This window comes from Lissotriton vulgaris, chromosome 9 (genome assembly GCF_964263255.1).
Source record: "Lissotriton vulgaris chromosome 9, aLisVul1.2, whole genome shotgun sequence".
Taxonomy (NCBI): domain Eukaryota; kingdom Metazoa; phylum Chordata; class Amphibia; order Caudata; family Salamandridae; genus Lissotriton; species Lissotriton vulgaris.
This window is the reverse complement of record NC_141697.1, coordinates 18,274,982-18,290,803: the sequence shown is the minus strand read 5'-3', so window position 1 is coordinate 18,290,803 and position 15,822 is coordinate 18,274,982. Positions and strand designations below refer to the sequence as shown.

Sequence of the window (15,822 nt, the reverse complement as noted above, 5' to 3'; positions counted from 1 at the left end):
GCAAGAACGAGAGACATGCATCTCAGAAAGGAAGAAACACTGAGCTTAAGATTGTAGGACACAATCTCATGCCTAAGGTGGCACAGAGAGCAAGTGAAAGAAACATGGGCTGGATGAGGAACAGAATAGGGCACATATGCCCTGGGGCAGAGGCACAAAGGAGCACAGAAGGAAACATGATGGGTCAGAACACCAGAAAGAGAAATTTGGCACCAAAGAGGTGAAGGGACATGATGCAAGTGAAGGGGAAACAATCCCCGTAAGAAGGCAAGGAGCCAGTGAGGGCATGTTTCTTGGGAATGCACAAATACGGAGTTTAATGGTCATGAGCCTACAGGTAGCAGGGGCACCTATCACCAGAGGAAAAGACATACACCATGGAGAGCAGGAGGGCACAGAGCCCATGATGCGAGTCCATGTGTGAAGAGGGTGCCAGAGGAGGAGACAAGAGCCCGGTGTTGTTGAGGGTAAAGAATGGCAGAGGAGGTGACATAAGCTGATGGGTGATCGAGGTGCACAAAGCCAGTGGAGGAGGTAGACGTCGTAGAGAGGAGGGCAGAGAACCTGAGTTTAGAAGATTCTATGAATTAATGAAGGAAGGTCGTAAAGAGTACAAGTGGTGGAGACATGAGCCAGCAGGTGAAGCGGGTGAGGGACATTTGCCTTGGACAGGAGAAGGGCTTAGATTTTGGAGGTTAGCAGATGTGAATTCAGGGGGGGGGGGGGGGGGATTTGGATTTGGGTAGGGGAGGGTACAGAAATTCAGTGAAAGAGAAATTACCATTAGTGAAGAAATGTACTGTGCGCCAGTCAGAGTACGGACCTTTAAACAAGATTACCTTGTATGCACTGTTGAGCACTGAATTGTCGCGCTTGTCATTCTCCGCTCCAGCGACATGCACCGACTTCAGTAAGGTCTTCAGGGGCAGCGCCATGATCCAGTCCAGAAGACAGAGCAGCAACGAGACCACTAACTGAAACCGATAGAAACATGAGACGTCACCAAGGGAGCTTCATCCCCAGAGCAGCCAATGGGAAATAACTGACCCCAGACTGGCATGTGGGACACAAACTGACACCACAGGCCAGGCCATGGGGCACAAACTGACACCACAGGCCAGGCATTGGGGCACAAACTGACACCACAGGCCAGGCCATAGGACACAAACTGACACCACAGGCCAGGCCATGGGGCACAAACTGACCCCACAGGCCAGGCCATGGGGCACATTCTGACACCACAGGCCAGGCCATGGGGCACAAACTGACACCACAGGCCAGGCCATGGGGCACAAACTGTCACCACAGGCCAGGCCATGGGGCACAAACTGACACCACAGGCCAGGCCATGGGGCACAAACTGACACCACAGGCCAGGCCATGGGGCACAAACTGACACCACAGGCCAGGCCATGGGGCACAAACTGACACCACAGGCCAGGCCATGGGGCACAAACTGTCACCACAGGCCAGGCCATGGGGCACAAACTGACACCACAGGCCAGGCCATGGGGCACACCACAGGCCAGGCCATGGGGCACAAACTGACACCACAGGCCAGGCCATGGGGCACAAACTGACCCCACAGGCCAGGCCATGGGGCACAAACTGACACCACAGGCCAGGCCATGGGGCACAAACTGACACCACAGGCCAGGCCATGGGGCACAATCTACACCACAGGCCAAGCCATGGGGCATAAACTGACACCACAGGCCATGGGGCACAAACTGACACCACAGGCCAGGCCATGGGGCACAAACTGACACCACAGGCCAGGCCATGGGGCACACCACAGGCCAGGCCATGGGGCACAAACTGACCCCACAGGCCAGGCCATGGGGCACATTCTGACACCACAGGCCAGGCCATGGGGCACAAACTGACACCACAGGCCAGGCCATGGGGCACAAACTGACACCACAGGCCAAGCCATGGGGCACAAACTGTCACCACAGGCCAAGCCATGGGGCACAATCGGACACCACAGGCCAGGCCATGGAGCACAATCTGACACCACAGGCCAGGCTATGGGGCACAATCTGACACCACAGGCCAGGCCTTGGACCACAATCTGACACCACAGGGCAGGCCATGGGACACAAACTGACACCACAGGCCAGGCCATGGGGCACAATCTGACACCACAGGCCAGGCCATGGAGCACAATCTGACACCACAGGCCAGGCCATGGGGCACAAATTGACACCACAGGCCAGGTCATGGGGCACACATTGACACCACAGGCCAGGTCATGGGGCACAAACTGTCACCACAGGCCAGGCCATAGGACACAAATTGACACCACAGGCCAGGTCATTGGGCACAAACTGACACCACAGGCCAGGCCATGGGGCACAAACTGACACCACAGGCCAGGCCATAGGACACAAATTGACACCACAGGCCAGGTCATGGGGCACAAACTGACACCACAGGCCAGGCCATGGAGCACAATCTGACACCACAGGCCAGGCCATGGGGCACAAACTGACACCACAGGCCAGGCCATAGGACACAAATTGACACCACTGGCCAGGTCATGGGGCACAAACTGACACCACAGGCCAGGCCATGGGGCACAAACTGACACCACAGGCCAGGCCATAGGACACAAATTGACACCACAGGCCAGGTCATGGGGCACAAACTGACACCACAGGCCAGGCCATGGAGCACAATCTGACACCACAGGCCAGGCCATGGGGCACAAACTGACACCACAGGCCAGGCCATAGTACACAAATTGACACCACAGGCCAGGCCACGAGGCATAAACTGACACCTAACACCAGTCCACGCAGCCCAGGCCACCCTAGGCCAAAATATACGGCACATCCAGATACTACCAGACCAATCCATCCAGCACATAAAGAGGCTCCTAGACCAGACCATGCAGGACACTCAGACACCCCAGGGTGACTGTTCTTGTATGTGGCGCACAGTGATACTCCACGTTAGCCTATTGGCACAGACACATAAGCCATCGGTTTTGTTATGCTCACATTTACACACTCACTGACATGCCTGGCCACCCGTGCAGCACAAACGGACAGGAAAAAAGGAGGGTCCCCAGAAGCTGGGAGTGGCTGTAGCCGTGTCTGGCCAGATGGAAGGGGTAACCTGCCACACCAGCACCTATGAAACAAGGGTCAGGGAATGCTAAAGGACTAAAGAACACAAGGACAGGCACCACAGCTATTTTGTATGTATGGCTAGCACAACCAATGAAAAGGTACACAAGCTTAATAAGACTCCACTCACTGAATGACCAATGCACACTCCTAGCCCTGTTTGGAGCTGGGGGCCATACTCTGACGAGGAGTTTTGGTGCCATGACTGTAGGAAGGTGGATATCTGACTATGGTTGCCCCCAACTTTTTGCCTAGTGTTTAGCTGGTTTTTGACTTAGTTGGCCTGGGATCCTGCTATTCAGGGCCCCAGTCTATCTGCTCTCTCCTTAAAATGGACTCCAATGCACTTTAGGTGCATTACCAATTGGAACTGGTTCACCTTATGAGTCCCTGTACAAGTGTACCCTAGGTACCCAGGGCATAGGTGCAACCCAGGCCTACCAGGGGCTGCAGCATGTATTGTGCCACCCCTGGCCTGGCCTAGCTATTTGACACAACTAGCTGTTCACTCAGCTGGGGTACGTTCGTGTAATCACCTCTTACTTAGATATAGTATATCTATATCTAACATATATGGACACATGGTAACCTATAAGTTACTCGTATGGCAGCCCTCATCAATCCTGGAGGCAGAGTGCTTGGTTTCATGTGAGATTGTGCTCTGGCATGAGCTGAGCCGGTCTGCAGCTTTCGGAACAACGTCCTTTAGCTGTTTCATGATATTGCCAAGTTCAAGTTCAGTAATTTGTATAGCGCACTACTCACCCAGAGGGTCTCAAGGCGCTTGGGGGAGAGGGGGGGGGGGGTCCTTTATTTATCAAATATCCAAGTTTTAGTTGCTTTCTGAAGGAGAGGTGGTTTTGTGTAAGGCGGAGGTGGGTGGGGAGAGAGTTCCAGGTTTTGGCCGCTAAGTAGAAGGATCTTCCCCCCCATGGTGGATCTATGGAAGCGCGGAATTGCGGCGAGGGCTTGATTGGACGAACGTAGTTGGCGGGTGGGGGTGTAAACGGACAGGCGCGTGTTGAGGCATTCAGGTCCTAGATCGTAGATGGCTTTGTGTGCGTGGGTGAGGAGACGGAACGTTATTCTCTTGTTGATGGGGAGCCAGTGGAGGTCTTTCAGGTGGTTGGAAATGTGAGCTTGGCGGGGGATGTCTAGTATGAGTCTGGCTGAGGCGTTTTGGATGCGTTGGAGTTTTTTCTGTAGTTTGGCTGTAGTTCCAGCGTAAAGGGTGTTTCCGTAGTCCAGTCGGCTTGTGACTAGTGCGTGGGTGACCGTTTTTCTTGTTTCGGTGGGGATCCAACAGAAGATTTTTTTGAGCATGCGTAGGATGTTGAAGCATGATGAAGAGACGGTGTTGACTTGTCTGGTCATCGAGAGGGAGGAGTCTAGGATGAAGCCAAGGTTACGTGCGTGGTCCGTAGGTGTGGGTGCGGTTCCCAGGGCCAGTGGCCACCATGAGTCGTCCCAGGCAGAGGGGGATGATCCTAAGATGAGGACTTCCGTTTTGTCCGAGTTCAGTTTTAAACGGCTGTTCTTCATCCACTCGGCTACTTCTTTGATCCCTTCGTGTAGGTTGGTCTTGGCGGTGTTTGGGTCTTTGGTGAGGGAGAGGATCAGCTGGGTATCGTCTGCGTAGGAGATGATGTTGAGGTTGTGTTGGCGAGCCATGGATGCGAGGGGACTCATGTATACGTTGAAGAGGGTGGGACTGAGTGATGATCCTTGTGGTACGCCGCAAATGACTTCAGTGGCCTCTGATCTAAAAGGGGGGAGGCGGACTCTCTGGGTTCTTCCTGCGAGGAACGAGATAAACCAGTCCAGTGCTTTACCTTGTATTCCGACGTTGCTGAGGCGTTGTATAAGGGTGTTATGACCGACTGTGTCGAAGGCTGCGGACAGGTCAAGTAGTAACTGTTTCTCCGTTGTCCAGTAGTGTTCGAATGTCGTCTGTTGCTGCGATGAGGGCGGTTTCGGTGCTGTGTTTGGCTCGAAAGCCGTTCTGTGAGGGGTCGAGGGATTTGTTGGATTCGAGGAAGGCGGCGAGCTGACTGTTGACGGCTTTCTCAATGACTTTGGCAGGGAATGGGAGGAGCGAGATGGGACGGTAGTTCTTAAGTTCGGTGGGGTCTGCTGTGGGTTTCTTCAGAAGGGCGCTGAGTTCGGCATGTTTCCAGCTTTCCGGGAAGGTCGCGGAGTTGAGGGAGCAGTTGATAACGTCTCGGCGATGGGGTGCGATAATGGAGTCTGCTTTTTTGAAGATGTGGTGGGGACATGGGTCGGTTGGCGATCCTGAGTGGATGGAGTTCATCAGGTGGATGGTGTCTTCGGTGGTGATTGGGTTACAGGCGCAAAGGTTGTTAGAGGGGGGTTTTGGTTCAGTGGTGGGTGTGTTGGACTGGTCTCCGGGCTGGTTTTCAAAGCGGTTATGTATGTATACGATTTTGTTGTGGAAGAATGAAGCTAGGGAGTCGCAGAGGACTTGAGATGGAGTGATGTCGTTGGTGCCGGCGGTGGGGTTGGTAAATTCTTTGACGATGTTGAATAGTTCTTTGCTGTTATGGGCGTTGTTGTCAAGTCGATCCTTGAATGCTGATTTCTTGGTGGATCGGATCAGTTGGTGGTGTTTGCGGGTGGCGTTCTTGAAGGTGGCCAGGTTATCAGTGGTTGGGTTTTTTCTCCAGACTTTCTCGAGGGTAAGACAGGACTTCTTGGATTTCTTAAGGTCATCGTTGAACCAGGGGTTTTTTTTGCAACCTTGCTTGATTTGATGGTTTTTCAAGGGTGCTAGTTCGTCGGCGCTGTGGGTGATCCATTGTGTGAGGTTGATGGCTGCTTGGTTTGGGTCTGATGATTTGGCAGGAGTGTTTTTGTGAAGCGATGTGAAGAGCTGGTCGGTGGTAATTTTGTTCCAGTTTCTTCGGGGAATTGGTTGAGGGAGGTTGTGGGTCGTGGTCTTTTTGTAGTTGAAGTGAACGCAGCTGTGGTCGGTCCAATGGAGAGCTGTGGTGTGGTTGAAGGAGATGTGCTTGCTGGAGGTGAAGATTGGGTCGAGCGTGTGTCCGGCATAGTGGGTGGGGGTGTTAACAAGTAGTTTGAGTCCGAGATTGGCGAGGTTGTCCAGAAGGGTGGTGGTGTTGCTGTTGTTCTTTTCCAGGTGGATGTTGAGGTCTCCCAGTAGAATGTAGTCCTCGGAGGGGAGGGCGTGTGGGCTGATTAAGTCAGTGATGTCTTCGCTGAATTGTGTGCGGGGTCCTGGTGGCCTGTAGATGAGGGTGCCTCTGAGTGTAGTCTTGGGGTCGGTGTGGATCTGGAAGTGAAGGTGTTCGGCGGATGTGAGGTTGTCCTCGGAATTGGTTGTGATGCGGATAGTGTTCTTGTGGACGATGGCGATGCCTCCTCCAGTTTGGTTGATGCGGTCCTTTCGAATGATCTTGTATTCTTTCGGGATGGCTATGGCGATGTCGGGCGTGGAAGTGGCGTTCATCCATGTTTCGGTAAGAAAGGCGACGTCCGGCGATGTGGTGTCGAGTAGGTTCCAAAGTTCAATGGCGTGTCTGTGGACCGAGCGGGTGTTGAGTAGGATGCAATTCAGGTGGTTAGTGTCGGAGTTCTGTGTGGAGTCTGTGGGTTTGGCGTGGGTCCTGATGCAGTCGAATTTGCAGGAGTGGCAGGTGAAGGGTCCATGGGTTTGTCCTGGGGCGGCTAGGTTGCAGTTTTGGAGTCTGCCAGGATTGAGTGCTGAGAGGGTTGCGGCGTCGTACGTTATGCGGGAGGAGTGGATTTTGCGGGAGGCAGGGGGTCTGGCGCTGGGCCAGGTCCAGGCGCGGACGGGCGCAGACGCGCTAACCTTTGGCGCACCTTCGGCGCGCATAGGGCGCGTCCGCTGCGCGTGAAATCTGGCCGCAAAAGCATCTGTCATAAGTGGATGGTGGAGGGGGGAGGGGGGAGGGGCGAGGGAGGAGCAGCTGGGAGGCGGGAGCGGGGTGGAGAGCCGGGCAGGGAGGCACAACAACAAACACCAAAATGGCTGCAAGCCAAAAGCAAAACTGGATTGGGGCACAACCTAATAAGCGCTATGTAGTGGGCAGTGGCACCGGCAAAATCAGGCACAAAAGAATAATACAGGCAAAGGCAGCAAAGCACAATTGAATGCTAGTGAATGCGCGCTTTCGCAAAATAGCGCTACGATACAATAATTAACATCAAGCAGGCACTAATGAATGCAGGAGCAAAGCGAGCTTTCAAGAACAATCTAAGCAATGCAAACTATTAAAGATCAATCTGAGCAATGAGAGGCAGTGAAGCACTACGATACCACAGGGAGCAGCGACCGCTTCTGAAGGATTCAGGACATACTCTTAAGTGCATTATGAACCTCGCGGTTAAATGCTATCTTTGGTTTGGCTTTATCAAAACATGTCGAATAAGGTGTCATACAACTTGGAATAATACCCCCTCGCCAGTTCTGGCGACGGGGGTAGCATTCCACCCTTCTAGAAGGAGACGACATGTACCTAACCTGAAACCCGGGTAAAGTTAAACATGAGCCTCAGCATCACAAAATGGATGCTGTCACCACAGACACAAGTCTGACCTCCTGCTGCTGGGAGTCCTTCCAGCTTGGGAGGCCTGGACAAAGGGTTTCCTGTCAGGGGAGGTGCTTGCACCACCCCAGACAGGATTTTGTGTAATGGGTTAGGGAGGGCTGAATAGAATGAGACATGCCCGGGGCACACAAGGTGTCCCTGTGCATATGCCACTTCCTGGTCCCACCCAGAGGAGGGACCTAGCAGGTGATCCGGCCCCTAGATTTGGTTTAAGAGTAGGAGCTGTGTCCTAAGACTTGAGATCATCCTGAACTCGACTTGAAAATAAGAAGAATACTGGACTTCGACATTCTGCTGCACAGAAAACTGAAGAGCATCTCCCTTGTGGCCAAGGAGTGACCACCCTGTGAATACAGGCACCATCCAGCAACTCAACGTCTGCTTTGCCGCCGCCGCCTCCCGCCGGAGCCCAGAGCCCGACAAGACCTGGATTCCCAGACATCTCAGAGCCCGATCCACAGTCCCTGAAAAGAAGAGACCCATGGAGGCACCGAGAGACGTGGGACCGGCCATCTTGGAAGATCCATGAGAAGCTGACTGCGCAGCCCCCAAGGCATCCTCAACGCTGTGCTTGGGGGTTTGAGAAGCCCCACCACCGAGCAGCATCTGCACCGAAAAGCTGCCCTCCAGCATCTCCACGATCTGCTTGGGGCCCTTCTGCATTTTACCAATCGATGCGTCATCCCGGTCACTGGTACGTTGGCTAGTGGCCATCTTGGCGACGAAATCTACAATCAACACCGCTGGTCTGGTTGCTCCAGACTGGCCCTCACTCCTGTAAAAATGAGCAGCCCCTCTGACCTTGCTGGTCCGAGTAACAAGCTTTCTTCAACTCCTGCATGGCTTGCATTAGCCAAGCCCTGTTTGCTTCAATCAAGTCGCCGACACCGCCATCAGCTAGAGCCTGCGTGGGACAGCTCGTGGTCGACTCCTGGACGTCCTCGACCTCTTCGTGTCCACGTGGCTGCAGAGACAAGCTACACTTCTTCACCTGTTTGCACCCGACAACGCCTGGTTCCTTCCTGGTTCCTCGCCGGTCACTGGCTAGTGACTTTGAACATTGTCCCCTCTGCTTTCAGGTCTTCACTTCTTCATATCCACCCTTGGATCCACCGGAACTCTCCTCGACGACCCGCCTGCAGCATCTTCATCTCCAGGCTCCATAGACCAGCACGACGAAACCCGACACACTTTGAGACATATGCACCCGCTTCCTGTGGGTGAGGTAACTCTGGCACTCCGGTGCTCCTGTGTAGAAATACACCTCTAGTGTCTAAGTTCCAAGTTGCTAGGTTCTAGGTCATCCGGAAGGTTCCCTTTTCTTTAACTTAGTGACTTTTACGCATCCATTGAAAGTCTATGGGCGCCCGCATGTAACTTTCAGCACTGCACACGCATTCCGTGGGGCTCCTGGTCAATAACTTTTGTTAGACTCAAGGCCCTAGGCCTTCTTCCTTTCGGATACGTGGTTCTTATACCACTATTTTAGTATATGGTTTGAGTGGCCACCATGGCCTATCCATATTGTGCAACTTTTGTATATTTAAACACTGTTTTGTTTAAACGCATTTGCTTCTGTGCTCATAAAGAGTATAGGGGATACTTGTAGTAAATAAATATATATATTTTCTATATATATCTGTGTGGTGTCCTTTCATTTGGTATTCAAGGAGAGTGTATATGGTAAAACAGCTTGCTTCACATGCCTTTACAGAGTTTAGCCTAAGACTGCTTTGTCCACGCTACCCCTAGGATAGCTGGTCTATAAGGTTGACTTACAACCAATCATCATAAGGGTTGTTTGGACTGATACAAGGTGGTCACTAGAACTAGTGGACATCATATCAGGCCAACTTCTCACAATGACGAGTTGTTATGTTTACTACACATGGGCAACAAAACCAATAAGGAGGCACTAAAGCTTTGCCAGATCCCTTGTTATTGTGTTGTGCTGCGAACCTTCCTGCTGGGCTGCTCTGTGTGCCCTTGGACCTACAATCCTGTGATTTTGGAATTCAACTCTACAACTCGCGGTACCCGCTCCGCGGGTCCCGCATCGAGGTGGAGGACTTGGTGGTATTTGCGAACTCTACCGGGGTGTTCAGGGGCAGAGCAGGGCTGCGAGCAAGCGTGGGGACTCCATCTCCCAGGAGTCCCTGCTGGCCAATCTGAAACACCTGGCCCGCTCTCCCTGCTAGCCCCGCCCCCTGAGTGGTCTATACCCAATAAGAACAAGACACACTACCGCTGCGCGGGAGCGTCCCGGGAGAAGCCCGGGACAAGGGCGGGCCGTCTGTGGCCGTCAGGGGCTGCAGGAGGCTGGGTAGGCCCACTCTCTGACATTGTTTATTGCCACATGGACACCATTTTATCTAGCGAGCCATTTTAATCAAGGAACCATTGTTATAGTCTGCCCCTGTGCCTCGAGAGGTCCTGCTCTGGTTTACATTGTCTTCTTTCCCCTTCTAAGCGTCACTGTCTGCTAAGTATGTCTTCCCTCTCAACCACCCCTGTTCAGAGTCCCCTCCAGCCCGTAGGCAATCTATTGAACTCCTCAAACTTCCCTTGGAGAAACGGCCACCTTTGGCTTCTCTGCCATCGGTTCCCTCCTCACCACCTTTAACCCTGCCAGTGGTAGTAGAAAAGCCCAATGCTTCTTCCCAGTCACCTAGTTTGACTGGGGCGGAAGGCAGGTTAGGACCACTAACATCCCCTCGGTCGTTGTCTCGACCACCCTGCCTCCCACTTCGCCTACTACATTAATTGATTCTCCTATTGGCGAGGAAAATACTGCCCAATCGAGTGTGCCACCCCATGCGGTCTTTAATAAACTTCGCATTAAAAGAAAAAGACGCATTACCCTGAGGAAGGGCTGTCTTCCTAAACATCCCAGGAAAATTAGGAAACTTGGAATAGGCTTGGGAACTCCTTGTAAGGCTAATGGGGTTGGCTTTGGTGGGGTTCAGGTTGTTAAGGATGGAGTCACCCCGGTTAACTCTGCACCTAACCCTAGTGATCCTCCGGTGACAGGGTCGGTTGAGACTTCATCTCTAGATTTACCTTTGCTTCTGCAGCTGGATAAGTTGATGAAGTCTGTACTGACTCCCATCGAAGAACGAGTCAAAAGGCTAGCTGATCGATTAGATTGCTTTGAGCAGGCTACCCTAGACAACTTCTTCTCAACTAAATCCCTAATCAGAACCCACCTTAGGACGGGGGATAGGAATAATCCTACTAAAATAAGTGGGTTGGCAAGTAGTGTACCTGCTACAGAGCCTCTTCCCCCTGCTGCCATTACTACAACGGGGCCCCGGCTTTCAGGGCAAATCCCTAAGATTAATTCCCACCCACCAGACCACTCACGGGACAATACTTCCCAACCTAAAAAGCGCCTAGATACTGTGGTCACAGGTACCAATGATAGAACTAGAACTGGTAATCCTGGACCGAAAAATCCCCGCGCCCCACTGCATAACCCAACGACCCGCCCTGCTGCTCCTGCCCCTAGTCTGCCCAACACAATCCCTACTAGAATGCCTCGTAGGATACCACCCATGAATCTGCCTCCGGACTCCTATCCCTTTGTCAATATCCTCACCAACGTACCACCATTGTTGGTTGGGCAGAGAGAATCCTTCCAGATGCTGAAAAACAAGGCAATGCACTGGTTAAGGACCAATAGACCACTGCCCAGGGAAGTGGATGGGCTGATTATTGGTGTAAGAAGGACAGGTTGGGTAGGTTGTACACCTAAGCGCTTGAAGGGGGATTGTATAGTTGTTAACTTTAAAGATCCCAGGGTAGCACGTCTAATTACGAAGCAGAATTTGGACACAAGCAGTGCTGGAATTGGTGTAGTCGACCTAACCTTCTTCTACCCGAGACCACCAGGTATTCATTTTGGCATAACCCCAGAAGCAGGTTGTTATTATAACTTCCCCTCTCCAGGGTTTGACCCTTTCACTGTACCTTACCAGCAGGGAAACCATTATAATGTACCAACCTTTAACCGTTTTGAAGTGATGGCAGATCCGGGGTGGGTTGATTGACAAAATGGTAACAATCTCCAGGGATCGGGCTATGAAGAATTTAACTCAGATTATACTATTATTAACTGGGAAAGTATGAATTTAGAGGCAGTGTGTGGGGAGTCTGTATCAACTCCTGGGGTATTAGAAAATGAGGATCTAAATGAAACTAGTACTAATCGGGAAATCATGAATTTAGAGGCAATGTGTGGGGAGTCTGCATCAATTCCTGGGGTATTAGAAAATGAGGATCTAAATGAAACTAGCATTGTTGATATCCAGGAGGTTGTGTATAATAACGAGGACAAAAACCTAGATGAGGAGGGGTACGTAGGAATCCTAACTAGTCATTCTGGGGCCCCCCCTGTAGGATCAGCTCCCATAGATGGTTCCAGTTCAGGTAAGATGCTCTCATGGAACATCGCGGGACTGAGTAGCAAGCTGACATCCCAAAATTGGATAGACTTCATCAACGGTTTTGATGTATGTCTATTCCAAGAGACATGGGCTTGTGATCCTACATTCCTTCTTGGCTATTTAAACTTCTCAATTCCGGCTAGTAAAGGTGTCAAGGGTCGACCTATGGGGGGCCTAACAATCTGGATACGTCAAGGCCTACCCGTAACAATCAAAGTGGTGGAATCGGGTTGCAATGATATCCAAATGATAAGAATGGTATCAGACCACTGGGGAGGACTAGACATTTATAACGTCTATGTCAGGGGCAGTACTAGAGGGAAGTCACCTATCCTAGAGGCCTTGCCCTCTCTTTTGGAAAAGCAGTCCTTGGGCAACACAGTTATAGTTGCTGGCGATCTAAACAGGACTTTTGAACCCCTAGATATCTCTGACGATCCTTTGGGGCGAGAGGAAGATACGCAATGGGGCGTCTCAACTCTAAATCTGGCCCCGGTTAGACGGTGGACAAAAGACATAATACGATTGAATGCCATCTGCCTGGAACAGGGACTGAGAGCCCTAAATGGGAGAACGAAGAGTGACCGGGGAGGTGCTTGCACATTCGACAATGGTCGTAGCCAAAGGCGGATAGACTATGTTCTTTGTAGCCTGAACCTGTGGCAGTTAGTATGAGACATGGAAATAAAGGGCAGATTGGAGAGTGATCACAATCCTCTCTGCATGGCCCATAACTGGTGGTCGGTCACAACATGGAATCTTCAATCGACCGATGGTCCGTTGCCTGATATGACTAACAACATGCGTAGATTAAACTGGCCGAGTGTATTGGCTAATGTGGAATCCATGGCATTTATAATCTCTGAGGTGGATATTGCAATCGCCGCTATGGAGGATGCAACCCCAGTAATCCCAGGGTCTAGGGAAATAACTGATATTCATGACAAACTCTTTTCCCTTTTAAAACCTCACTTGCTGCGGCCCCGTAAGTCAAATAGCAAACAACCACCCAAACTAGCCAAGTGGTACAATCACCAGTGTAGGGAAGCTAGGTTAAGTTTGGGTAGAGCAATTCGGAAGAGGGACAGGGTAGCGATTAGTGGCGCCAGAAAGCACTACAAGGCCAGCCTATCCCTAACTAAAAAACTATGGGCCGAACAGCAATGGGCCGAACTAAAGGAGGCCTCGGGGGCTAAGGACTCTAGGTTATTCTGGAATATTGTTTATGGGGTAGAGGTGGAATTCCAGATAAACCCGGTAACAACGTCCCTGAGGGTGCTTGGGTAGATCATTTCAAACCCCAATATGCTGAGACTGCACAGTATAAGGATGTGGAAGCAATCTTAGCTGTATATTCCACTGGGAATTTATTCACCCTTAAAGAAACTGAAGACGCTTTATGCACTGTCCCCGGGGGAAGGGCCTCGAGTTTAGATGGTGTACCATCTGATGTTTTCATTAATGATAAGGCGAGGTGGGCCAGATATATATTCCTTTTGGGAAATGCCATTGCGAAGGGATCGGCTGTCCAGGAATTATGGAGGGGAGCGATCATCATACCCATATACAAAAAAGGGGACCGGTCTCTTCCGGTTAACTACAGGCCGATAAGCTAGATCGCCACTGTCCAAAAAGTGGTAGGGAGGATGGTGGTTAACAAATTGATGGATTGGGTTGACGAGAACAATGCCCTGTCCCCCTACCAGGCTGGTTTTCGGCGGGCCACTAGTACAGTTTCGTTTTGCTCTGCTACAGTGGGGGACGGTGGTGCTTGGCGAAGGCAGCCTGTATGTTGCTTTTGTTGACCTGCGGGCTGCCTTCGACCTGGTCCCAAGGAGAAAGCTCTGGGCAGTTCTGAGCGCAATGGGTCTTCGGCAGAGCTACTTACCCTAATAATGAGGTTGCATGAGTGCAACTTCGCCAAAATCCAATGGGGGCATGAATGGTGAATCCTCTGTTGACTTCCCGGTTGAACGTGGAGTGCGCCAGGGGTGCGCAATGGCTGCCCTGCTTTTCTCTCTATTCATCAATGGGATAGTGGCTCGAATGCTGGACGCCAGTGTAGATACGCCTTCGTTGGCGGGCCTCAGGGCCCCGATCCTGATGTTCGCCGACGATACGCTAATTCTATCCAAAACTCCAGGCGGCCTGTAGTATGCTTTGAATATTTTCGACTCTTTGCGGGGAGCATGGCCTGGAAGTCAATGTGGGTAAGACCAAGCTGAGGGCCTTTGCACATAAACGTAGACCCAGGCCAAAAATATTCTTGAACAACTGTCAGCGAGAGGTGGTTACTGTATTTACCTATCTTGGGATACAGATAACAAACGACTCGAGATGGTCCCAGCACATAGAAATGGCGGTCTTGAGGCTCCAACAGATCTCGGGGGCACTTCGGGTGGAACACAGAAAATCTAAGTCCAAACCAATAAAACCCGTTTTGGCAGTATATGATGCCATGGCTCTTGGGTCTGCTCTTTATGGGGCAGAGCTGTGGGGTTTTGGGAAGCTCCTCCCTTTGCAGACCTCTGAGAACAGGTTTTTTTAGGGGAATCACAGGACTCCCGCAGAGCACCCCACTGATTCCCCTTGGTCTTGATCTAGGGAGAAGAGCAGTTAGTGACCTAGCGAGGTTGCGCCCGATTCTCTATTGGAGAAGCCTCTGGACTACCCCGGAGATCCGGCAATATGCAGAGGGGTTTTTAGCCATTATTAATGCTGATACCTTTCATAAGATAGATTGGCTAAAAAATCTCAGGACTGCTCTCGGCGATCTTGGTCTCTCAAATTTATGGGACAATCCAACCGGGGAACCCTTTCCAAGTAAAAATACGATTAAAGATCTATACTGGGATCGAGTAGCTGAAAGAGTCTGGAACAAAACTAAATCCGACTCCATGACGGGGCGCTTTGTGGTAGTCAAATTGTCTCCAGTTTTGAAACCTTATTGGGACAGCATAACCAACCCTGGGGACAGGAAGCTTTTTTTCCAGTTAAGATCAGGTGCTCTGCCATTGAAATCACTGACAGGTAGGTGGAGGAGTTCCTCCACCTCATGTTGTCCAGCCTGTGGTGCATTAAATGAAAGTATAGGCCACTTTTTATTCTTGTGCAAAGCTTATGCCACCCCGAGTAAAGTCTGGTTAGTCCCGGTTTGCAAAAATGTAGGGACATCCAGGGGTGTCGAGGCCTTACGAATCATTTGCACTTCCACCCATATGCCTGTAGTCCTAGCAACAGCCAAGTACCTGGGGTGGGCATGGTCTATCAGATGGAGGGCTCTTCTCTAGAGTACATTGATTGGGGTATCCCCTCTGTCATCTGTGTAATCATGTACCAAAGTTTTATATTGTTTTTTTATTTGTTCCGATTGTCTATGTCTGCACAATTTCTCTTAAAATTACTGTATTAATGAGGAAACAATTTTTGACGATGTATTTTAAATGTAGGGTTGTGCTTTTATGAGTATAATCCTCGAATAAAGCTTTTTGATGATGCTTCGCCAGATTCCAGTCAATGAATGCCCAATTACCATCCATAAGGGAGGAAGCATAGGAGCCCTCAAGGGGGGAGAGCAAAAAGCACGGAGGCAGCCTGGCGGCGAGCACCGCATGCACAGTGAGCAGAGGCTTT

At 51.2% G+C, this 15,822-nt stretch overlaps 1 protein-coding gene across 9 annotated transcripts in view; it reads right to left on the bottom strand.

Moving 5' to 3' along the window:
* RALGAPA1 (Ral GTPase activating protein catalytic subunit alpha 1) overlaps positions 1-15,822 on the bottom strand; it is a 775,068-nt gene that overhangs the window by 371,274 nt on the left and 387,972 nt on the right. For all 9 annotated transcript variants that reach the window (XM_086936929.1, XM_086936922.1, XM_086936927.1 and 6 more), the window contains one exon: positions 840-974. In XM_086936929.1, coding sequence (XP_086793055.1) covers positions 840-974 — 135 coding nt within the window. The remainder of the gene's footprint in view (positions 1-839; positions 975-15,822) is intronic.